Source organism: Hemiscyllium ocellatum, chromosome 14 (genome assembly GCF_020745735.1).
Source record: "Hemiscyllium ocellatum isolate sHemOce1 chromosome 14, sHemOce1.pat.X.cur, whole genome shotgun sequence".
NCBI classification, from domain to species: Eukaryota; Metazoa; Chordata; class Chondrichthyes; order Orectolobiformes; family Hemiscylliidae; genus Hemiscyllium; species Hemiscyllium ocellatum.
This window is the reverse complement of record NC_083414.1, coordinates 27,686,068-27,712,844: the sequence shown is the minus strand read 5'-3', so window position 1 is coordinate 27,712,844 and position 26,777 is coordinate 27,686,068. Positions and strand designations below refer to the sequence as shown.

General features: G+C 39.3%; 1 protein-coding gene across 3 annotated transcripts in view; it reads left to right on the top strand.

Moving 5' to 3' along the window:
- Window positions 1–26,777, top strand: part of iqsec1b (IQ motif and Sec7 domain ArfGEF 1b) — a 487,182-nt gene that overhangs the window by 304,594 nt on the left and 155,811 nt on the right. The window contains exon 1 of one of the 3 annotated variants that reach the window (XM_060835546.1): window positions 18,855–18,996. The exons of the other annotated variants lie outside the window; for them this stretch is intronic. Within the exon in view, the coding sequence (XP_060691529.1) occupies window positions 18,950–18,996 (47 nt within the window). The 5' untranslated portion in view covers window positions 18,855–18,949. Of the gene's footprint in view, window positions 1–18,854; window positions 18,997–26,777 lie in introns of those variants that run through there. 3 annotated transcript variants of the gene reach the window in all.

Genomic DNA, 26,777 nt, shown 5'->3' with positions numbered 1-26,777 from the left:
TTAGAGCCTCTTTGTAATGTTACAATGTTGGAATAATATTGTACTCTTATTGAGCTCTTCCATGTTTGCTGCAGATTACTTGCTAATAACTTTCCCAACACAAAAGGGCAGATCCACTACTGTTTGACATTTTAGCATCCTTTCCGACTGATGTGAAGAAGCACTTAATGTTGTACACCATTAAAAACATCAAATTTTGACTGTGGTTTCAATGACAAACTTAAAGAATCTTCACTTTGAAGTTATTTTACGTATTGTACTAAAGATCCCTCCAAAACTAGAGCAAAACTTTAAGTAATTCTCTTTGTTACATTCAGGGACTGTTCAACAATAAAATGTAAATCATGCTCGTTCTTTTATAAACTTAATGTTAGAAATGAATTGTTTGACTAATATTGCCATTCTATTATAGTAACTTATTATGTCTGCATTTTTCTCCCAAGTACTCCATTATTTTAGAATTAGTGTGAACTGTCACCCATGCTCCACTTCAGATTTTATCTAAATGATCCAGTTGCTATAGTAACGGCCATCAGCCTATCCATAAAGCTTTAGCTTGCAACCTCCTACTGTTGGGAGGTTGCCCACTGAGCACCATGTGGTACAGATGATTAGCTTGCCAGCTCAAAGCTGATTGGCAAAGGGTACTGGGAATTAGATAAGGCATAATTAACACCCTGATTGAGTAAGGTTTGTTTTCATTGTCATTCTGGGTTACTAGGAGAGCCACATTTCTCCTAGTCAGTGGCAGACAATGGAGCAGCTGTAGTTCTGCATTCAAGTGTCCGACGAAGGCAGTTGTATTTGTACTGTACTTAGTGCATTTGAGCCTCTTATTCTCCTGGCAAAAAAAAGTCTGCATTTGAGATTTTTCGTTTTTAAATGGAAAATGATCATGCATTTATCCAGGTCTCAGTAATTGCTGATGCATCTTTAGGAATCCAGGAAACAATGAACACTTGCAATTTCTCACGCCTGGATTAAAATCGCGTGGTAGAAACAGGCTTCAGATGACAAAGAGGCACTGATTGCCCTGCTTATTATGTTGAGTGGGTTTTGAAGGTTGATTTACAAAACCCAGTAACTAAGGTAGACATGTGCTGTTGTCCTCGTCATAAGTTTTTAAACCCAGGAATCTAAATGCAAACAAGTCCATCCCTTATAAATATTAGCATTTTGAAGAATGAAGCTGAAAATTGTTGAAGAATATTGAACTTCTTTGTGCACATTAATGCTGATGTGAATCTACCATTGAAACCAAAGCGGGGAATTATTCAAAACAACCTCAAATAAGAACAAAACAATTTTTAAGATGTTGAAATTAAAAGCTTTCTGTTTGGATTATTGGCAGTTCTTATGTCTTCAACCAATCCATGGATTTTATAAAAGGTAAGGCACTAATGAATTGTATAATTTTGATGGTTGGGGGGAGTGGCAATCGATTTGAATCATAATCATTGTATAAAAGAATGATATTTATAATTATCAGTTTTGGTGTTGTGTTATGCCTGTTTTGCACTTGAATGAATTGATTAGATTAAATGCGCTTTTACAGCTGTATAAGATTCAAGCATGAGCACAGCTTAACACCTAAGCAGGCTTAATTGAAAGTCTTTTATATCCTTTCTTTAATAAAAATGATGTTGCAAAGAATTGGTTCTGATTTTGTTCAATGTTTCTAATCCATGTAACGTTTGGTCCTTTTTTTTGGCAAATTAATTCCTATTAGAAAACTCATTTGAGAAAGCAAAATAAATGACACCAATGTACTGAGACACACCCTTATTTTAAGAATCTCTGGAGTGAACTTCGAAACTTGATATTTTCGGAGCTTCAGACTAGAGAGTTTTTACCATTCATCTGGTAAGTTGATTTCTAAAGAACAGCTTTTAATGTGAGGGTAATGTCAATGAAGTTCATTATTGCTTGCTGCTATGGTAGCAATTTACTTCATAACTACCAAAAAACAGCTATAGTTACATTTCACACTGCACTCCCCAAAGGAGTATTGATTTTGTGATTTGATTAAAACCAACTAGGATTAGAAGAACCGCTACTATCCGAAGGACACAAGCAGGGAGTATTTCGTTCAGATAATCGAATTCTGGATAATCGAATGCTGGAAAACATAGTTTAGCTAAGCACCGGGACCTTGCAATCTTGCCGGATAATCCGATATTTAGATAATCGAATGCGGGATAATCAAGGTTCCTCTGTATTAGTTAATTATATAGGCTGGACAGTGAAGAGCAGGAAAAGGAGGTGGCCAACTTGTGTTTGACCTGTGACATTGTGTAGACTCCCAACTAAAGTATAAGTTCACTAGTTTTGTTTAATGAAAAGCAGTAAATACTTTGACTACAATTGAACTGTTGTCTCAAGTCTCTTTCTCCATGAAGTTCCCCTTCTTCCCACCAAAGCATAAATATCATGAACTATTCTTTGTATGAAGTTGAAAGATCAATAGGATTCTACTACTACTTAACTGTTGTCAAGATGGAGTGGGCAGACAGACCACCCAGAATGTGTTTTGTTTTGTGATATTAGCTTAATTGATGCATTGCTGGATCATATTCAAAGTTTCAGATCTAGTGGAGTGAACCTTTGATGGTGTTATCTGGATTAGATTCTGGCAATATCCTTAGATTTTCAGTGCCTGCGGCTTACAGTTTGTAATTGTTATTGTGCCATCTCACTTCTCCTTTTGCTTTTTTCTTTTCTACTTTTGCTTCAACCGCAGAAGTCCATGACTGAGTCTGGTAGTCATCTGTTTCCTTCCTTAAATAATCCTCATGTGAGCATAAATTGTGAGCAATTCACTGATGGGGCTTCGCAACTGGTTTGTGCATTTGCAGGTGTGAATTTCATGTGGACTAAACCAGGTAAAAAGTAAACAGATTAGTGGTGCTGGAAGAGCACAGCAGTTCAGGCAGCATCTGAGGAGCAGCAAAATTGGTGTTTTGGGCACAAGCCCTTCATCAGGAAGAAGGGCTTTTGCACGAAACGTCGATTTTGCTGCTCCTCGGGTGCTGCCTGAACTGCTGTGCTCTTCCAGCACCACTAATCCAAAATCTGGTTTCCAGCATCTGTAGTCATTATTTTTACCTAGGTAAAAAGTAAAGTCAGTAATCTTACCAGACCATCAGGGAGAGATGATAAGTGGTGAGAGGTTGAGAAAGAGAGTTCTTTTTAGTACTGTCAGCCATTGCAAACATTGAACTTTTGCTGTTGGCATCACTCTGCATCACAAACAAGCTGTACAGCAGCTAGGCTAACCAAATCCAAATCCCAACCAATATTGTATTGAGCTTATGACAGCAAGAAGCATCAGAGCATCCTGAATGTAGTTCCAAGACTGAACCCTGTGACATAGTTTGTATTAAGGTATTGATAATCACAAGATTCATCAGTGACTGTTTTCATTCTATGCTATAGTGGGCAGAAATGCTTTGATTATAACTGTTAGTCTTAATTTTGACTTTAATCGCAAGTTTCCTGATCACAAGTGCCCTGTAAAATTACTTAGCAAGCATCCCAGCCCTAAAGATGTTCATTGGCTGGAGTGGATGGAAATGTCAATCTGGAGTGCCCTCCATTCCTGCTTGCAGTACTCCTGGTTGTGCAGTCATTTTCAGCTTCTTGTTTGACCCAGCTCATGTTTCTGGGTTCACTGCCATTGTTTCCTTTCTTTAATGTTGCACAGTTGATGTGTGCAACAGTACTAGTAGGCTTCACATTTCAGTTCTTCGTGAATAAGCCAGCGCTTGGTTCCTATATGTTGCTTTAACTTTAGAAAAACGTCTATCTTCTGTTTCAAACATTTCAAGAACTCTTCCTGGTTGTTTCTGATGTTGCCTTTGTATCCCCTTGGGTAGCTTTTGAGCCCAGGCTGTACAGGCATGAAAGTAGGTGACTGATATTTTGCATTTCCAGCCTCCTTGTTGGTTTCTGGCATCACTTTGTTTTTTAAGTGCTATCTCCTTCACTTTGCTTTAAAGACATCTGGTTGCTCCTTTCAGGCTGGAAGGTCTCTGGCCCAGTGGCTCTGAAAACTTCTCGTTAATTGGATAGCAAGCCTGTTCTCTGTTTACTTGACTAAACTGGGAATAATCACAATGGTGTGACTTTCTCTCCACAGTGCAGTCCTCTGGCCCATATTTGAGCCTTACAGGGGGTGCAAAATCTTTAGGGAAGACAAATCCTGCTTGTTAACACTGTCCATCTCAACAGATTACTGTCAGAGATGTTGAGTGCTTCCATCATTTCTGGTTTTCAGTATCTGATGTATTTATGGTATAAATTAAACGTTCCAAATTTATTTGCACCACTCCATTCATTTCAGCCTTCCTAATCATCCATAATTGTTGCAGCAAAATGTATTTGATCTGTTTCGAAAACTTATCAAACAATGTATGTAGAAATCAATGTGAACCTATTTAAAACTGGATGTTCTTTCTGAATATTTTTAAGTACTGTAAATAGGAACTGCAAGTTCAATGTTAAAATAACTGGTCCAGTTAACTTTGTACTGTTTTGCATAGAATCTCACTTAGCTGGGCACAAACAGTTACTGTTACTATGATTTTAATGCTAATGGAAAATATAGGACCATGTCTGATCTGATTGGCACTGTGGTAACTAAGAGTAAGCAGTATATTTCTATTTTTGAGTTTTATACTTTATTCATCTTTTTTGACAGCTGTTAATAAGTATTTTTTTTGTCAATCTCAATGTTCATTTCATATAAACTGTTTCTTCTCCCAGTGCCATTACAAATTTCATTTTTAGTGCCACATTTATAAAACTATCAAGGAGTAATTTACTAAATCAAATATTTCACGTGACATTTTTAATAATGTATTATTGCAATATTTACTCTGGAGCATCTTAACTAGTGACTATTGTAGATGAGATATGTGTGTGTTTAGTTTATGCAGAAATACTACATAAAAACTGTAATGACAGCCATGTGTCTAAATTGTATTTAGTGGTTTCCTGATTAAGCCACTAGAGACGGAGTTAGGAATTAAGCTAGAAACTGTCTGGTTTCAAGCTTCTGCAATTAATCAGTCACTTTAAGGAAATTTTTACTTCTGTATTCGATATGGCTGTCGTTCAGGTTGTAAGTTTGATCAGAGTCTAGATTACAGTGATGCTGGAAAAGCACAGCAGGTCAGGCAGCATCCTGATGAAGGGCTTCTGCCCGAAACATCGATTTTCCTGCTCCTCAAATGCTGCCCGACCTGCTGTGCTTTTCCAGCATACTCTAAACTCGAACTGGATCCCCCGCACTTTCGCCGTATAAGTTCGATCGCTGAGCTGGTAGATTTGCTCTCGGACGTTTTGTTACCATGCTGGGTCACATCAGTGAGCCTCCAATGAAGCGCTGGCATTCTGTCCCACTTTCTATTTGTGTGTCTTGATCTGTTGTGGTGGGTGATATCACTTCCGGTTCTTTTTCTGAGAGATCAGTAAATGGGGTCCAGATCAATATGTTTGTCAATGGAGTTTTAGTTTGAATGCCAGGCCTCTAGGAATTCCCGTGTGTATCTTTGTTTAGTCTGTCCCAGGATGAGTGCATTGACCCAGTCAAACTGGTATCCCTCTTCATCAGTGTGTATGGATTCAAGTGATAGTTGGTTATGTCTTTTGGTGGCTAGTTGGTGCTCATGTATCCTGGTGGCTAGCTTCTTGCCCATCCATCCAATCTAATGTTTGTTGCAGTCCTTGCAAGATATTTTGGGTGCAACGATTGTTCTGCTGGTTATTGATGTGGGTACTTTAAATTCATCAGGTGTTGTTTCATTGTGGTAATAGGTTTATGGGCAACCATGATGCCTAATGGCCAGAGTAGTCTGGTCGTCCTCTTAGTTCCTGGGTGCTACAGTGTATTATGGCTCATTTAACTGCACTTTGTTTAACTGCAGCACCCAGGAACTAAGAGAAGCCGAAGAAAAACACATGTACAACATATTCAGGAACAACAGGTGTCCGATAAACACAATCTGCTGATTCCTACACAACAGACCTATACAAGAAGAGACAACACACCCAGAAACTCTAGCCACCCTGCCATAGAATAAGGACATCTCAGAAATGATGACCAGACTACTCCAGCCCCAAGGTACAATGGTAGTCCATGTTACATTGCAGTACAACAAACATTACATTGGACAGAGGGGTAGGAAATTAGCCCCAGGATACATGAGCACCAACTCGCCACCAAAAGACATGACCAACTATCACTCATCCATAAACACAGATGGAGAGAGACACCAGTTTGACTGGGACAATACATCTATCCTGGGACAGGCTAAACAAAGACACACTCACTGATGAGGATTGAAAATGTTGTGCCCTTGTTCAAGAAGGGCAGTAGAGATAATCCGGGTAATTATAGACCAGTGAGCCTTATGTCTATTGTAAGAAAAGTTTTGGAAAGGATAATGAGAGAGGATTTATAATCATCTAGCAAGCAACAATTTGATTGCAGATAGTCAACATGGTTTCGTTAAGGGCAGGTCATATCTCTCAAACCTCCATTGAGTTTTTTGAGATGGGTACCAAACAGGTGGATGAGGGTAGGGCAGTTGATGTGGTATACATGGACTTCAGTAAAATCTTTGATAAGGTTCCACATGGTAGGCTTTTGGAGAAAATGCAGAGGCATGGGATTGAGGGTGATTATAGCAGTTTGGATTAGGAACTGGCTTTCTGTAAGAAGGCAGCGAGTGATGGTTGATGGAAAATATTCTGAATTCAGTTACTAGTGGTGTGCCACAAGGATGTGTTTTGGGACCATGGCTGTTTGTCATTTTTGTAAATGACTTGGATGCAGGTATAGGTGGATGGGTTAGTAAGTTTGCAGATGACACTAAAGTTGGTGGAGTAATAGACAGTGTGAACGAATGTTGCAGGTTGCAGAGGGACTTTGATAAACTGCAGAATTAGACTGAGAGGTGGCAAATGGAGTTGGATGCAGATAAATGTGAGGTGAGCCCTTTAGAAATTCAAGTTAGAGACAAACAAACTACAGAATGCTAGAATCCAAAGTAGACAAGCAGGAGGCTGGAAGAACATAGCAAGCTAGGCTTGCTTAATTTTTTTTAAGAGATTCAAGACCGCTGTCTGCTTCCCCAACTTATCCTATTCTCTGTGTGAGCATTACATCTTTTTTTGTTTTTGAAAAATGGAAATTATATTGGCCTGCAACTTTATGCCAGTTTTAATTTTAAAATTCATGTCTTCAAAAAAATTGAAAGTGGTTTGTTTTGATGATGCCTTTGATCCAGTGCCTTTGACTCTATCAAAGAATTCTCTGGTGTACTGTTTGAAGCTGAACAAATAAGAGTCACACAGTTCCAGAATGTTGTCATAACTCGTTATCAGCAGTCATTTAGTTTCCTCGAGTTGTTTGATGTTCTTGTAGAAATGATAGAGCAATTTTTTAAATCAAACTTGAACATTTCTTGTTGCAAAGTTTTAAGTTTGATCAATTTTTAACTTCTGGCATTTAGTAAAACTGTTTAATGAGCAATAAGGGCTAAATAATATCTGCACTGTGAGGAATTTGTCATTCCATTATTTGGTGAAATCAATGCAACTGCATGCTCAGCTTTTGCACATGGAATTACATTGAATATATTCCACAGAAACAGTCCATTCAGCCCTATTTGGCCACTTGAGCCCCTTCACTCTGCACAACATTACTCAACTTCATCCATTTCAGCCCATCTACTGCTGACACCCTCCAATTCTGCTTGTCCCTCTAAACTCAATTCTACGAACTCAGACCCAGCTGGTCTCCCACAGTCTCCCTCCGTAGCCTTAGTCATTTCAAATTCTGTTGCCTGTGTTTTTACTTGCACTAGATTTCTGTTCATCATCATCCTTATGCTTACTAATTTGTTGCCTCCCAGTAATATAACACCTTGACTTGAAAAATCCCATCCTTGTTTTCAAATCCCACCATGGCCTTGCCCTCTCAATCTTGCTATCTCCTCCATTCCCTCAACACTCTTTAATTCCGACATCTCGTACATTACCAATTATAATTGCTTCTTTTTTGGGCCATGTTGGGACACCATGCTCTTCGATTCCTCTCCATTCCACTGCCTTAGTACTTCTCTCTCATTTTATAAAGTCCATTCTTAAGTCCCTTGTTCACTGAGCTTTTGGTCAGCTGATCTAATATCTCCGAACTAGGCTCAATATGATACTATGTTTTATCATGTTTCTGGGAAACATCTTTGCGATATTTCATTATGTTAAGTGTCCTACAGAAATCAAAGTTATTGATATGTATTTGTTCCTTTCCCTTTTTTAATAAGTGGTGATATTGACAAAAACTAGCACACTTGAATGGTTTTGCAGAAACATGAATTGTTTAATAATTGCCCCACACTAAAGGAACAGATTTTAAAAAAAAAACCAAAGTATTTCATTACTTAACATACCGATGTGCTGAGATGAAGTCATGTGTTCAGAGTATTAATAATACTCTTGAACATTATAATCGGAAAATCTCTGCCTCTGAGCTTACCAGTATGGCATTTGTCCACTCATTTACTTAAGTAGAGGGATACTAGTCAACTGATGAGCACAGTATTGGAAAATTCTGGCCCATAAATGTAGAATGTGTATTAGATGGCTGTAATTTTCTCCTTTTCCATTTTCCTTCATATATCTCACTGGAGGTTATCCAGTCTCCTCTACTGTCTTGATGACTGTTGCACTGTGCATGGCTTTAGGATTACTATCACTGATCTCAATAAAAGTCATTTTAATTGGGAAGAGTTGCTATTCAAATAGTGTGAGAAATGGGAAGTTTTTCTACAAATTTGGCAGCCTTTGTGTTAAGGCTATTTTATTTTACCTGCAGTGCCTGGAGAAAAAAATTAAACTAGCTCGTGAGGTCACCACCTGATCTTTGTGTTGGAGAGGGAGCTACTTTTCATACCAGGCCAAGCAAAACACCTGTGTATATTGTTAGTTTAGCCATATCAATGCCTGGTACTTTTGGTTTAAACAATCATTGAGCTTCCCTTGACTAAGACAATGAAAACTCATGATGACAGCAGTTCAAAGGCTGTTAAACACAGACCAGCAGCCAAACCTGCTACCATCCTGATCTGGTGGGTAGATGTGCTGATTAGGTGTTGTTCTTTGGCTTATGCAATGATGATTAACGATTGTTCAATAACCACCTAGACATTTTATGGAGAGGTTGCGACAGTTAGTGACCTTTTGAGAGTAGAGTCTGGAAAATCTTAGGTGGTTTGGAATGCTGAAACTTGTACTTGTTCCCTCATGTTAAACTTAGTTTCAGTTTGGAACAAACTTAAATCTAATGTTTAATTATAGAGTCATAGATGTGCAGCATGGAAACAGACCCTTGGGTCCAACCTGTCCATGCCGACCAAATATCCCAATCCAATCTGGTCCCACCTGCCAGCACCCGGCCCATATCCCTCCAAACCCTTCCTATTCATATACCCATCCAGATGTCTTTTAAATGTTGCAATCGTACCAGCCTCCTCCACTTCCTCTGGCAGCTCATTGTATACACATACCATCCTCTGCATGGAAAAGTTGCCCCTTGGGTCTCTTTTATATCTTTCCCCTCTCACCCTAAACCTATGCCTTCTAGTACTGGACTCCCCGACCCCAGGGAAAAGACGTTGCCTATTTACCCTACCCATGCCCCTCATAATTTTGCAAACCTCTGTAAGGTCACCCCTCAGCCTCCGACGCTCCAGGGAAAACAGCCCCAGCCTGTTCAGCCTCTCCCGATAGCTCAAATCCTCCAACCCTCAATTGAATAGTGTTTTGAAATTTAAAAAAAATACTGGAAATACTCCGGTTTTACAGCAGCAGTGGTAAGGATTGGAGTTAACATTTTGGGTCAATGAACTATCATCAGAGCTCCAATATGTTGAACATTGACTAGAAGCGCTCTGTTCAAATCTCCTTGATGGAATATTATTGATGTGATTTTTTAAAAATTCTGCAATAGTATTTGATTTGCCTTTGAATATTTTTCTCAAGCCATTCAGTGCACATAATTCATAATTCAGGTGAGATAGAATAGGGAATTAGCATGTCCACAGGCTCGAAAGAATTGCAGTTGGTCCATGGCCATTTTGTGTTGTTGTGAGGGGCCAGTTGCACTTAGCTGCTTGTCATTGTCATGATTACTGAAACTCAAGAAATGGATAAATTTTCACCTGCTTTGAATAAGTTTGAATGATATTAGAACATTCATCATTAGAAACTCTGATATTGGGAAGGTCATAGAGTCATATAGATGTACAGCATGGAAACAGATCTTTCAGTCCAACTCGTTCATGCCGACAAAATATCCCAACCCAATCTAGTCCCACCTGCCAACACCTGGCCTAAACCCTTCCTATTCATATACCATCCAGATGCCTTTTAAATGTTGCAATTATACTAGCCTCCTCCACTTCCTCTGGTAGCTCATTCCATACACGTACCACCCTCTGCGTGAAAAAGTTGCCCCTTTGGTCTCTTTTGTATCTTTCCCCTCTCACCCTAAGCTTATGCCCTCTAGTTGTGAACTCCCCACCCTAGGGAAAAGACTTTATTTATCTTATCCATGCCCCTCATGATTTTATAAATCTCTATAAAGTCAGCCCCTAGCCTCTGATGCTCCAGCGAGAACAGCCCCAGCCTATTCAACCTTCCTATAGCTCAAATCCTCCAACCTTGGCAACATCCTTGTAAATCTTTTCTAAACCCTTTCAAGTTTCACAATATCTTTCTGATAGGAAGGAGACCAGAATTGCAAGCAATATTCCAACAGTGGCCCAACCAATGCCCTGTACAACTGCAACATGACCTCCCAACTCCTGTACTCAATACTCTGACTAAAAAAGGAAAGCATAACAACTGCCTTCCTATCTACCTGCAACTCTACTTTCAGGAGCTATGAACCTGCACTCCAAGGTCTTTGTTCAACAACAGTCCCTAGGACCTTACCATTAAGTGTATAAGTCCTGCTCAGATTTGCTTTCCCAAAATGCAGCATCTCACATTTATCTGAATTAAACTCCAGCTGCCACTTCTCAGCCCATTGGCCCATCTGGTCCAGATCCTGTTGCAATCGGAGGTAACCTTCTTTGCTGTCCACTCCACCTCCAATTTTGTGGTCATCTGCAAACTTACTAACTATACCGCTTATGCTCACATCCACATCATTTATATAAATGACGAAAAGTACTGGACCCAGATCCGATCCTTGTGGCACTCCACTGGTCACAGGTCTCCAGTCTGAAAAACAACCCTCCATCACCTATTCTCTCCCTAGTTATCCTTTTGTCATTAATATGTTTGTAAGACCCTTTGGATTGTCCTTGCCCACCACCGACGTCAGGCTCACCGGTGTATAGTTCTCTGGCTTGTCCTTACCACCCTTCTTAAGCAGCGGCGCCAGGTTAGCCAACCTCCAGTCTCCTGGCACCTCATCTATGACTATCAATGATACAAATATCTCAGCAAGAGACCCAGCAATCACTTCCCTAGCTTCCCACAGAGTTCTAGGGTACACCTCATCAGGTCCTGGGGATTTATCCACTTTGATGCGTTTCAAGACATCCCGCACTTCCTCCTCTGTAATGTGTACATTTTTCAAGATGTCTCCATCTATTTCCCAACGTTCTATATCTTCCAAGACCTTTTACACAGTAAATACTGATGCAAAATACTCGTTTAGTATCTCCCCCATTTTCTGCAGCTCAACACAAAGGCTGCCTTGCTGATCTTTGATGGGCCCTATTCTCTCCCTCGTTAGCTTTTTGTCTTTAATATGTTTGTGAAAATACCTTTAGAGTCTCCTTAATTCTATTTGCCAAAGCTATCTCATGTCCCCCTTTTGCCTTCCTGATTTCCCTCTTAAGTATACTCTTACAGCCTTTATACTCTTCTAAGGATTCACTCAATCTCTGTCTATACTTCCTCCTTTTTCTTAGCCAAATGCTCAATTTCTTTAGTCATCCAGCATTCCCTATACCTACCAGCCTTTTCCTTTCACCCTCAATAGGACATGTTGAACAAAGGCAGATGTCAACCTCCAGGAAATTGAATATAGGAAAGAAAATCCCCGTATTGTGGTTATCTCTTAAGGCTTGCTCAGGAATAAAATATAAATTTATATCATCACAACATATAGCTTTCTGTAGAGATCAAAATCTTGAAACTCAACAGAGCTGTGGGTGCACTTAGAGGATATAGACTGCAGTGGTTCAAGGCAGAGGCTGACCACACCAACTCCATGGGTATTAAATGCTGGCCTAGCCAGCAAAGTCCACATCCAACAAATGAAACAAAAACAAAAAGCTTGGTTGTTGCTCTGTGTGACCTTTTCTGTTACTCTCCGCTTCAAATCACAAGCGTAAAATCTGGGCAGATCTTTCCTTGCAGAGCTGATGGCACTATGCATTTCCAGTGCCACACAAAATTGAAAGGCTATCTGCTAACTCAGATAAACATGAAGGATCCCATGTCATGATGAGTATGAAGTTCTTGGGCCCTTAGGTCATCTTGAGAAGATTTCAAAAGTCCAGCAATGCAAATTATCTTAAAATGAAATGTGATCCCCAAAGTATCACAGCCTGAACCAAGTCACATCAACACTTGCAAAGTATTGCTTTGGACCCTGCCACTGCTGTGCAGAGGATGTGAAGAACTGGAAGCATTGCAGAGTCTTAAAACCTCATGGTTTTTGTCCATGCCGTGTTGTCAAAGCGACAAGAAGGACATACTGCAAGTGGGTTCAAGTGGGGATGTGAGAGCTGGTATTCCTAACACAGGCTCTATCATCTCCAGTGGCAATCTACTAATTTCAGTATGAATCATTACTAGTGTTAGCATACATGAGCCAAAATGAACTTGAAACACTGTGCATATGTTCTCATTGGAAATATTAACATATTTTGCCAGTTGTTGCTCAGCTACAGCAATAACTTAGATATAGCTAATTTTTATACGGTAAAAGTACTTGCATGAAGACAATCCATGGAAATTTTGCACAAAAAAGATGAGCCTGAGTGAAAAGGTTCTTTCCTCAACCAGCATTACCAGAAACCTTTGTCTGGTCATGTATTAATTTGTTCATTTTTGGGATCTTGCTTAAACGCAAGTTGACTATTGCATTTCTCTGTATAACAACAATGAGTGTTGCTGAGAACACACACACATTAGGCTGAGCAGGAATAGGCTACTTGGCCCCTTTCGCCTGCTCTACAATTCATTAAGATCATGGCTGATCTGATTACTCCACATTCCTAGCTACTTTTAATAACTTTTCAAAGGAAATATTCTATCTCTTTTTTTTTTCCCCCTTTTTCCTGAATGAATGCTTTGGATCATCCCATAAACTGAAATACTGTATTAGCAAATTTCTTCTAAATCCTGTAAAAATTTGTATCAGAACACTTCAAAAGACTCCAAACAGGACATACACATAATAAACTGTTACCTATTAATTCAGTTTACTCTTGTGTTTCTTGAAACTTCAAGAGTGACTTCATCCAGAATTAGATTTTGGCAAGCTTGAAAATAGCAATTGTTTGTTTCCAAACACTTGAAATATGTAATTAACATGGAAATAGTGATATAAGAAAAGATCATGGCAACATTTGCAAATCTCGTAAACTAAATTGTCAATTTCCTTTGGCAAGCCTAGGTTCAGGAAAATTCTCAAGAATTTCATTTTTAGTATTTTTGCTAACTCAAAGCCTGTATTTTAAGTACAAGTTGATTAAGTACCTCTTAACTGGATGTTGACTTGCAGTAGTACCTTTAAAGATGTCTTTTAATCTACTTGTCATTGCTATAAAATGTATTTGCAGTTGAATTGGTCAAAAAGTAATTCATATTTTATAGTGATGTCATTATTCATAAGGTTCTATTTGTGTACTTATTCTTGTCAGTGAAATGTCCAGTCCTTGGTTGAATTCAAAGGCAAAGAATTGTTACAACAATTAAGTATGATCATGCCTTGGAAATCATTTTTGTAGAATTCTAATATCCTAATGATTATAATGGAAATCTATAAGAAAGGACAGTGCCATTAGTAGTGTCAGGTCAATCAGAAAAATACAATTGTACAAAGACTTTGACACCAGAATAAATGCACAATGAAGAGTACAGGGAAGGCATGTCCGGAACATGACCAGGCATACCTAAAAATCAGGTGTCAACATGGTGAACCTGCAAAACAGAACTACTTGTCTACCAGTTGGCATAAGGAACAAGTGATGGACAGGACAAAAGTATTTCACAATGTATAGATTAGCTTTAAACTCTGCAGTCCTGCTACATCCAATTGTGACTGGTGGTGAACGGCTAGACAACTGACTGGAAGAGGTGGATCCACAAACCTACTGTCTTCGATAATAAAAGGGACAGACACATAAGTACACAAGATGAGGTTGAAGAATTTGCAACAATCTTCAGCCAGAAATGCAGAGTGATTGACCATCTCTGCCTCCTCCAAATGTCCCACTATCATGGATGACAGTCTTCAGAATTTGTTTCAAGCTATACAATATTCAAAACAGTTGGAAGCAATGAATACTGCCAAGGTCTATGGGCCTTAACAGCATTCCTGCAATAATACTGAAGGCTAGTACTCCAAGCAGGCTGATGCCTAGCCAGGTTGTTCCACTACAGTTACAACATCGACATATACCTGACAATGTGGAAAATTGCCCAGTCTATCTTATATGCCATAAAGAAAACCAATTAGTGCCCCATTTTGATCACCAGTAAAGTGATGGGAACTGTCGTCATCAGTGTCATCAAGGAACACTTGCTTAGCAACAGCCTGCTCACTGATGCTCAGATCAGGTTCCAACTAAGACCCTCTGCTCCTGACTGCAATACAGCCTTGGTACAAACGTGGACAAATCAGCTGAATTCCAAAAGTGTGTTGAGAGTGAAAACCCTTGATATCAAAGCTGTACTTGACTGGTGTGGCATTGAGGAGCTCGAGTTAACGGAAATCAAAGAGAAAGTTCTCTTTTTGGAGTCGTACCTGGTACAAAGGATGATGGCTGTGGTGGTTAGAGGTCAGTCGTCTCAGCTGTTAGACATCTCTGCAAGAGTTCTTCAGGCCAGTGTCCTCAACCCAACATCATCTGTTACTCCATCAATGACCATCCCTCCATGAGAGGTGGGGATGTCCGCTGATTGTACAATATTCAGCACCATTTGCGATTCCTCAGATATTGAGACAGTCCTCCAAATGCAACAGGACCTGAATGATACCCAAGCTTGGGCTGACAATTGGAAATTGGCATTCACACCATACAAATACCAGTCTGTGACCATCTCCACCAAGACTCTTGACTTGCAATAGTGTCATCATCACTGACTTTTCTACTATCAACATCCTAGGGTTACGATCGACCAGAAATTGAACTGGACTAGTTATGTAAGTACTGTGGCTACAAGAGTAGATCAGAGGCTGGGAATCTTGCAGTGAGTAACTTGCCTCCTGACCTCCCCAAAACCTGACCATCATCTGCTAGGCATAAGTTCAGGAGTGAGATGGAATGCTCCTAACTTGCCCGGATGAATGCGGCTCCAATAACACTCGGGGAAACTTGTCACCATCCAGTACAATGCAGCCCACTTGACTGGCTCCGCATCCAGAAACATTTAGTCCCTCCACCAATGACACCAGTAGCAACTGTGATTATCTGCAAGATTCATAGCAGAATTTCACCAAAGCCCCTCAGCACACTCAAACTCACTCCATCTGGAAGGATGAGGGCAACAGATGCAAGGGAAGACCACAACCTAGAAGTCCCCCTCCAAGCCATTCACCATCCTGACTTGAAATACATGTTTTGTTCAGTATTGCTGGGTCAAAATCTTGAAACTGCTTCTGCAGCAACACTGGACTGCAGCAGTTCAAGAAGGCTGCTCACCCCCTCCTGAAAAGCAACTCAGGATAGGCAATAAATGCTGGTCTAATCAGTGAACCCAAAATTACATGAATTAAAACTAAATGACCATTTTGAGCTCCATAGTTCTCAAAAGTGAATGAACATAAGTATTTCTTCTCCTACTGCTAATAATGTCTAAATCTGTAGATATCTTTGAATTACTATAGATAGATTTATATTTGTATGAAAGTATTAGGTTTTTATGCTGTATGTTCTGACTGATTTATTAAATTTGCATGAAAGAGCTAATGTGCCTATATTTTTGGGTACAGCAATTGGTACTCACCATCTCAGAAATATAGCGTTGTGTCTATTGTGAACCTCACAAAGAAGAAATGAGTCTTCATTGAAATTTAAATAGCTTATTTAAATGAATGAATTTTTGAACTGTAGTGCATTTTGTGCTGTCAAAATCTGGTGGTGAGACTAGTACCATTTATTTTTCAGATGGAAGAGTGATTGATTGCAATAACATGAACATGCCTTCAGAATGCAGAGACAGATTTGATACTTGAAAATGACATTTGAGGCTTGGATACATAATTCACCTGCCCCTCCTCTCTTCCACTGCCCATCCCACTCCCCATCCCAAACATGCACGCGCACATTCTGACAAATCCAATTTTTTGGCAATAGAGGAAATAGGCAAGGCATAATTTGTTCAGGAGGAAAACCTGAACTCAACAAGATCATTTGAACTCGACGTTGAATTCAGAAAGACCCCGTTTGACTGATCCAGGGTTTTAATCTGAGAACCTTTTACCGCTAATGGAGTCAGCTGTTACAGGGGGACACAGCTTTAAATTAAGGGGTGGAAGGTATAGGACAGATGTTAGGGGTAGATTCTTTACACAGCGGGTTGAGTGTTCATGGAATGCCCTGCCAGTAGCAGTGGTAAACTCTCCCTCTTTATGGTCATTTAAGCGGGCATTGGATAGGCATTTGGAAGTTATTGGGCTAGTGTAGGTTAGGTAGGATTCGGTCGGCGCAACATTGAGGGCCGAAGGGCCTGTACTGCGCTGTATTTTTCTATGTTTCTATGTTCTATGTTCTAATCCACTTTGTAGGAGACATGAATTGATAAAATAGTGTAGGTGCTCTCAAATGGTGGCAAGGAACCTTGACATTTCTCTAAGGACTATTTTGTTCTTAAGAATTATTTTTTTTCATAAATATGAAATGCTTGGCTTCAAAAGCTACACTTAATTCCTTGGGGGTTTCTGAATTCAGTTGTATTTACTGTTTAGTGAAGCTGTTAAAGGATTAGCTGTCTTTGTGGAGTTTGAGTGAAAGACCATTCAGCCTGGTCAACCATGAGGTGTAAATATTTTGGAAGTGGGTTCTAAATGAGAGGGTTTTTTCATTAAACGTATGAGTGTGGACTATATTAGATTGTGAAAATTTTGTTTTATTTATTTCTACATAGCACCTGACATTATCTCATGTGGAAACTGGGTAGCTAGCTTTGGAAATGGCATTTGCCTCCTGGGAGGGATGGAGAGGAACACAGTCATGAGTTAGCATTGAGGATATGGTGTCGTAGGAGGCTTGACGGCATATAAGCTGAAGATGTGTTGCTGGAAATGTGCAGCAGGTCAGGCAGCATCCAAGGAACAGGAGAATCAAAGTTTCGGGCATAAGCCCGATTCCTGACGAAGGGCTTATGCCCAAAACTTTGATTCTCCTGTTCCTTTGCTGCCTGACCTGCACTTTTCCAGCAACACGTTTTCAGCTCTGATCTCCAGCATCTGCAGTCCTCACTTTCTCCTTGACGGCATATAACTCTTACATGGAAAAAAAAACATTTTCCATCATTTGGGCTTCAGGGGACTGTTAGAATTGCCATATTTTTGAAAGAGGAACATAAAAATAGGAATAGGCCATTCTGCCCCTTGAGCTCATTCTGACATAGCTGATGAACCATGATATGTAGAATGCCAATTTTTGATGTTATCCCCCTTTATTGTTTGAAGTCAGTGTTATCTCATAAGTGATTGGACTGTCTTGAATATTCTCAATGACTAGACTTCCACAGCCATTTCTTCTGTATTTTAAATAGTTTGCCCTTTGCTCTGCAACTTTGGGGGTTGTATCTGGAACCAGGACATAAGCACCCCCAACAATGCCAGAGGAAACATCCTTCAGGAATTTTCAGTTTAAGTGATATGAAATCTAACACTCAATGAAATATATGTACTCAAGCAATCTGATCTGATGCATTTGCTAGAAGTTACATTAACTTAAAATCCAGTCCATGTTTTGCAGTATTATTACCTAAACTTCATGAGAAAAATTGTTGAGTAAAATGCTTCCAGATTTCGGTATATAATGCTCTAAAAATGTTAATTTGTGAGTTATGAAATTGCATGATCTTCAAGTAGTATGACTGCTGAAAATAATCTCTGAAACCTCAATTTACAGTTTCTTGTCAAATGTGTTATGCAAAAACTCTGATCTATTCATCACTGGCTGCATATGTACTGTTTTATTGTACTAGACAAGTTGGAAATTCTTCAGGCAGCTGGGAGTTTAAACAGTCCCCACCAGATGATTTAGGGTGTATTGTTAAATCCTTGCTGTCATCTGGTAAGTAATATTAAGGGGCCCCACAGACAGCCAGCATTACCCAATGGTGAACTCGACTGTCAAACCTCATCAGACTGTTTGGACTTTTACCTTACTTGGTAAATTTGTGAGCGTCATACATTTTCACTTTCAGGATCAGCAATCAGGAAAACAAATCAGTGTTGCAAGGACAACAAGAAGCTAAGCAAAGAAACTTTTAATGCAGTTTCCTTGAAATGTTAGTGCGTTTTCCTTAAATAAGTTCTGGTGGAAATTGTTTCAAGCCTGTGAGTCATTAACTGGCTGCACCAGGAAATAATTTGCCTTGCTCCTGAAGGCAGCTCTTTGCTGCAACTGTAAAACTCCACAGTCTGTGAGAATAAAACATTCAAATTGGTGATGTCAATACAATGTGGAATCTAATGTGGAAATACTGTATCTCTGTGAGGACCATCAGGTATGTCAACCTTTATGTCTTTTTATCTTTTAGTGTGGCTGAATTCTGAGTCATTCAAGAATTTGAATGGTCTTGCATGTTTTATTTTCCTTTGGAAAACCAGACTGATCATTTATAAAATGAAGCAGACACAGTGTAAATGGTTGCTGGCAAGTATAAAACGGTTGAGCTTTTAACGCAAAAAGTTTTGAACACACTACTTATAGTTTGTGCCTGACTGCGATGTGTGAAATTTGTCCTTTATTGCTTCTTTGGTGTATTACTGTCCACAATGATACAGGGCTGTACAAGAAAGTATGCAATTTAATTCTTGTTTTTTTGGGCCATGACAATTGGCTTTAGTATTGTGCACCAGTAAGAAAATGCAAATAAGGTTTTCATGATTGCTGAAATAGATTCTGCTTTCACGTCTCTCACAGGGAGAGAAAAAGAGATTTTGTGGAGAAAGAAAGAGATTTTGGGGGACTTCGTTCCATTTGACAAAGCAAATTTACAGTTCTGTTGGCTTAGAAACTCGGCGGGGGGGGGGGGGGGAGAGGTCATGTCATTTCCTGAAACTGACAGCAAGTTTCCTGGCAGAACTGGGAAATCTTCTGGACTCAGCAGTAGTTTTCCAATTTAATTTAGATTTTCCCAGAGTTTCATAGGGTTTATGGAGCTTGTTTGATAGCAGAAGGTGCAGAGTGGGAGGTTGGAATGCCATGACAAGTAAAATGAATCAACCCCATTTAGATGTGAATCAGAAAACATGGGGTTTACTGCAAGGACTTAACATTTGTTTCCAGTCTCCTGGAAACCACAGTGAGTAATACTGCTGATGCTGAGGAAAAGAGCTCCATTGAGTACAGCTATTTGATTCCATTTTTTCCATTTGTCTCACATCTTTCGCACAGAACCAAGATTCTCACTGCATACAGTGAAAGCTGTCACCAAAAGAAGTTATGATGTTAGAAGGACCATTTTCATTGGCTTGTGTTGAGAGAGAGAGTTAGGGATGTAAGTTTAACTGCACTTTAGTAATTCAGTTTTAGATGAGGTTTATTTCTGTAATATTCAATTCTTTTTCATTTCATCTCACAGGAGAGAAGACTGGCAACCTATCCCTAAGCAATGTCAATAATACTCTGTAACCAGTCTTTTGAAAAGAGAGCAGTCCTTTGTTTTTGGTGAACCATTTGGTGTCCTATTCATATCTGAATAGAATGGCAGAAATTTAGCCTAGGAGAAATAATAAAACATGTTGGGGTATGCACATCTAGTTGAAATGGGCTTTTTTGTATAGCTGTCTATTATGTTTTGTATCATTGAAAGAATGTAGTTTGAGAACTTGGTGACTGCAGAATTTGTTGCAGTAGACTCCGCATCTTTTTTATCATAAACCCCCATGTCCTGATTGTTGGCTTCTTTATGCAAGTGTCACACAGTAGTTGAAATGGAGATGAAGTTAAATTTCAGCACCGGCAAAGTTAAAGTTAGTGCCAACAATTGCAAAAAGGTGGAAACTTGGATGATGATGTCAGCAAAATGCAATTCCATTCTTTACCGATACATAAAGAACATAGTAAATTACAAATCTGAGAGTGTGAGAAGTAGTCAGAGTAATCCTTTTACTTGACTTTGCTTGTAGAACATTTTTCCCTCCCACTGCTGAAACATTTTATGTTTCCTTTGTGAAAATTCATGTGGAACAATTAAATTGTTCCTCTTTAAACATTAAGAAATGAATCTAGGCCAGTTAGTGTTTTGGCAATGAAAACTTTTTAACCCAAGATTAAGTTGCCTCTGAGAGTATGCAAAAACATGGAAAGTACCTTCCACAACCAGTGCTCCAAAGCACTTTACAGCCAATGAAGCACTTTGAAAAGCAGCTACTGTCTTCTTCTTCAATTAAAAATCTCACCTCGCCAGGTTATCGTCCAACAGGTCTGTTTGGAAGTACTAGCTTTCAGAGTGCTGCTCCTTCATCAGATAGCTAGTGAGGCAGGATTATAACACAGAAGTTATATCACAAGATCATAGTGTGATGCAACTGATACAATACATATTGAACAAAAGTAGATTGCTGCTAAGTCTTTCATCTTTTAGAATTGTTTGCAGGTTTCGGTTCATTAATATGTAAATCCCAGAACTACTTTCAAGTCATATTCCTGAGATAACTCAAGGTGTTATATTTAAAAAGTGATATCTTAGCTCGGGCAATGTATTTTGCGCACACATGCAATCTCTCTCCCCCTCTCCCCCTCTCCCCCTCTCCCCCTCTCCCCCTCTCCCCCTCTCCCCCTCTCCCCCTCTCCCCCTCTCTCCCTCCTTCTCCTTCTCTCTCTCTTCCCCCACCCCCCCCACACTCGGTCTCTCTCTCCTCCCTGCCCCCCCTCTCTCTTTTGCATGCACGTGCACACCTATGTAAGTCTATGGGTTGCATTTGTACTTGATACATAGATACATTCTATTTTGCTAAAAAAGCAGGCAATCTGGAGACAGTCAATCCATATGACATTTTGTAAATTCCTACTTTGGCAATAGAACCAGTCTGATTCAAGTTTGGAATATAGACAGACTCAAACCTCACACCTTTAATGAATTGTTTGAGTAGAGATTTCACCTTTTATTATAAAACCTTAAGTTATCTCAGGAAGGTGACTTGAAAGAAGTTCTGAGAATTACATATTAATGAATTAATCTGCAACCCATTCTAAAAGATGAAAGAATTAACTGCTTTCTGCGTTTGTTCAGTTGCATGACGCTATGATCTGGTGCTGTAATTTCTGTGTCTTATGATCCTGCCGTACTCGCTACCTGTTGAAGGAGCAGTGCTCCAAGAGCTAGTACTTTCAGATAAACCTGTTGGATTATGACCTGGTGTAGTGTGATCTTTACTGATCTGTAAATGTGTTGCTGGTTAAAGCACAGCAGGTCAGGCAGCATCCAAGGAACAGGAAATTCAACGTTTCGGGCCAGAGCCCTTCATCAGGAATGTGATCTTTACCTTTGTTCACCCCACTGACACCTGCACCACCTCCTCATAATCTTAAGCATCACAGCAAACAATTAATGCACAGCAAACTTCCACATAAAGGAATATGATAATGATCTCACTTGTTTTTGTGATGTTAGTCAAGTGAGATATATTATGTAGAACTCAGAGGTCAATCCCCTTGTATGTTCCAAATTATTGTTATGAGGGCTTTTAACCTGGTTAGGAAGGAAAGATTGAACCTTAGTTTAATGACTGTTTGCTGAGAGATGACACCTCTGAAAGTGCATCACTTTCTAAATGCAGCATCAGCCTTGAATTTTGATCTCAAGACCTGGAGTGGATTTGAATCCACAGCCTGCAAGCTAATGAGGCATAGTCAACAAGTGTAGGATTTGTGATGAAATTAGTATTTTGGGCCTTGATTGCGCTATGGTGCATACTACTTTAATATCTGGATTGGAATTAAATTTGAACGACCAAGATGGACTCAACACAATCACTATTGTGCAGCAACTCCATTGGTCATAATGTTATGTTAGTGAGTATTTGAGCAACTGAACCTTGTTTTAAGGAAGCCAGGTCTGGTTGTAACATTGATATACAGTCACAGAATCTCTTTCAGGTTTTACAATGAATATTCAGGTCAGCAGTCCAGGATTTAGGATATTTGGTTAATTTTTAATGTATGTATTCATGAGGTAAGAATCTGGCAATCGACTTTTAATCAGCATTGATGTAGATTGTTTCGTATCAGTGGAATAGCTGAACTTGAGAACAGTACATCCTGAAATAGAAATGGGAAACGAGCCAACAAATCTGATATCATACTAGTGGGATGTCAACATACATGAACTTTGTAATGGATACTTGAGCAATATTAGCTGAAGGAAAGAGTGTGACATTAGCTATCAACTCTAACTTTTGGAATTGTCAAGAACTCACTGAATTCAGTGATCAATGTAATTAAAAATCGTCTTTTAAAGATGCCACATATATCTCCCTAATAAGTGCAGTCTGAAGTAAAAAGGGAATGAGTCTGAAACAAATGCTTTATGATGATGTCCTCCTGAAAGAATGTCTAGAGCGTGCAAAGTACTTATTCCAAACAGCAGAACTGCTCCAATTTTTATTACTTTGTCTAGTAATAGTGTGCAGCTAGCAAACTAAATCACTTTTGGATTGAATTCATGACTTTTGCTTTTGGCTGGCTCAATGAAATGAATGAAGTAATGGTGAAATTGGAACCTTTTTCTGGTTGGATACTATTGTGTTCCTCCTTGTTTACTTGATTGCATGGTTCTGTTTGTTTAGGGTATCATTTGTTCTGTTGTACACCTGTGATGTGTGTTTCCAAGGAATGATTAGGTATTTTGAAGAGCACAAGTTTTCGGAAATAATGAAACTGTATGCTGTCTCTACATGTTCAAGTTTTTAACAGACAGTAGTGAGCAAATCTGGGGTCTGTCTGAGATGAAGGTAGGAGGCAACTAAAATAGCCCACTGTAAAAAATATAGCTGTGATTGCAGAAACAGAAAACTAAGAATGGCTCATAAGATTTCTTTCACATCAGCGTATTTCAAGCTGCCTCATGGCTCATTTTCTGTTACTTCTAAATACATGTTTATTTCCATGGACATTAGTATTAGCAATGTTTTGTTGTAGGGAAAAACACCTTTCTCTGAGTCAGAATTGGGGTTCGATGATAGTTTATTGCACAAGGAAATACTGGAACTCCAGGTAGACCAAGCAGCACAGTGATCAGCTGCGAGTCTTTTCTCGACCCCGAGTTCTGGTGAAGAAACTTCTGTACATCTTGTGATACAATAGGTCACTGATGAGATTATTGTCTTTGTAACATGGTTTGTTTGTGGCAATCATTTCCAGAATCGTCGATAGATTCGATATGGTCTTTGTCAGTTCCAACGCAGCCTTTGTTAATTTCCAGGTGGTCGTAGTCAATTTCAGCGTAGACGTTGTCAGTTTCAGTGTCTGCACGGAAATCCATTGCTCTAGTAATGGGTGCTAATTGCTCTTCCTGAGAAGGATGATTACTATAGCCCTGGCTACTACCATATCGTATAGAGTCTGTATCAAGCTGTTAGCATTTCTGTGAGAGGTGTTGGCTGGACCCAGACACTTCCACAGGCAGTGTTCGTTACTTGTGTATTCTCTCCCTCACCCGTCTTAAACTAATCAACTGAGTTGTGAGTGCATTGTGCTGGCATTGGAACATAGAACAATACAGCGCAGTACAGGCCCTTCGGCCCTCGATGTTGCGCCGATGCAAGCCAGCCTAACCTACGCTAGCCCACTATCCTCCATATGCCTATCCAATGCCTGTTTAAATACCCGTAAAGAGGGAGAGTCCACCACTGTTACTGGCAGGGCATTCCATGAACTCACGACTCGCTGAGTAAAGAATCTACCCCTAACATCTGTCCTATACCTACCACCCCTTAATTTAAAGCTATGCCCCCTCATAATATCTGACTCCATACGTGGAAAAAGGTTCTCATGGTCACCCCTATCTAAACCCCTAATCATCTTGTACACCTTTATCAAGTCACCCCTAAACCTTCTTTTCTCCAATGAAAACAGCCCCAAGTGCCTCAGCCTTTCCTCATACAATCTTCCTACCATACCAAGCAACATCCTGGTAAACCTCCTCTGCCTCCACATCCTTTCTATAGTATGGTGACCAAAACTGCACACAATACTCCAGATGCGGCTGCACTTGAGTCTTCTACAAGTGCAACTTGGGGCCATTCTCGTGGCCCCAAGCAGTGTCTGTATCTGCTGTGCTGTTTCACTCCATATTGTGATTCGGCAACCATCTTGTGTGTCAAGTTGGCCAACTGATGGCTCAGCAGCCATCTTGTGTGTCCATGTGCCTGGTATCACCTTGCCCCGTGCCATCTCCCTCTTCAGTGTAAAACATAAGCTATTTTCCTGTGCTTCTCTATTCTAATTTACAACATTGGATGTCCTCTTATGTATTTTTACTGATACATATTTGTCCCATTTTGATGATGTGAGACATATGTTAATGGTTAGGTAGACGTATATTCATTCTCACAGTTGGACTTTTTAGTATTTTTGAATGAGAAGTTGGTGAAAGTGCAAGTGAGGAGCACAGGACCTCCAGAGAGTTGCATACCTCCCTAACCTATTGGATGTAAAGACTGAGAAATAAACAGGAACAATGAACAATTAGGAGAACATTAGAAAGTGTCAAATGAGGCCCAGAAAGCAGAAGAAAAGACTAATTGGATTTAGGGGCAGTTAAAGCTAGGAAGGAAAAGTACAATGTAGAAAATTAATCAGTATGTTTTGAAAATTGATACTAATACTTGAAAAAAATTGTAATAGTTACAGCCAATAACTGGGTTTTCAGAGATTTGTCACACTTTTAAAAAGCAATTTGTAACAGTCATAGCTATTTTAGTCATAGCTATTATGCAGGTATAACAATTAAATGCTAATCAAAGACACAGTTTTACAGTGTGTAGCACAGTTTAGACATCAATTTCTGGGTAATGATATTTTACAATGCAGCTATCCACAAATGAATCTGCAGTACTATTTAAATAACTGATATTAATGCAATTTTTCATTAGCGTATTGTTATGCAGACAGCAATAACTGAGCCATTGTAATCCTTTTACTTAAGGACTGCTTTGCCATTTATGTATCATCTGTCCGTCCTTAGGTTGGCACTTTCATGTGGGTAGATGAATTTACTCAATATAGTTGAACAATTTTGTATATAAAAATAATTACCACTTTTGACTACCTTATACAATCATACTCTTTGTCCTTGTTTGGATAATTGAAAATTTGGATAATTGATTATGCATTTTTGCTTGCCATATGGTATTAGATATTCACAAAGTAATATAATGTTGTAAAAATGTATCAATGGATTTCTCTGATTCATAGAATCCTGCAATCATACAATATAACACAGTATAACAGAATATTGTCATATCCATATTGAATGTTTTAGGCATTCTATTGCTGTGTATTGTTTTACTATAAAAAGTGACAATTGATGAATCTAGAATAGAGGATTGTGTGGTCATCCTTGTAGTAACCTGAAATCTGTCAAGCAGCTTAGTGTTATATCAGGTGAAAGGGTCTACCTAAATATATGCTGTCATTGAGTTGTATTTTAAGCAATAGAGCATTAGCTTCCTTTTATTCTTGAATTACATTATCATCTCCAAAGTCACAAGGTTTGTGCTGTTTGTGGTTACATACAATCATTGCAGAAACTGCAAAATAAGAATTGCATAAAGAGGTTGGTTGTATTTTGTTCCTCAGTACATTCTGGTTAATCAATTGTCTGATCAATTTTCTTTGTTCTAAAATTAGTCTTTGAAATGATTTTTATTATTTTTCTTCTGGTTTTCCCTTCATTTCTGTGACCGATGTGATTATCTGCAATGAACAAGAGGATCACTGTCCATCTGTGTTGAAAGATGGTATTGTACTTTGACAGCACTGAATAATGTTACAGGGTTTAAGTTGGGACATCTGATGTGACCTAATACTGATGCTGAGATCCAATTGCACCACATGTTTGTGCAAAGCAACTCCATTGTCAGTCAGCTTGCCTCCATATTCAAGCTGCTTAATGTTAACAGCAAATCGTCATTTTGCAGCAGAAGTACAATATCATGATTGCGATGTGTTTTTGAGACAAAGTTGCAGTTCAGACTGTTGGTGAACAGAAGTCATTGAGTTAGTTTTGCTGTTAAATTTTAATCCAACCACCTGTTCTATAACTGACACAATTTCTAG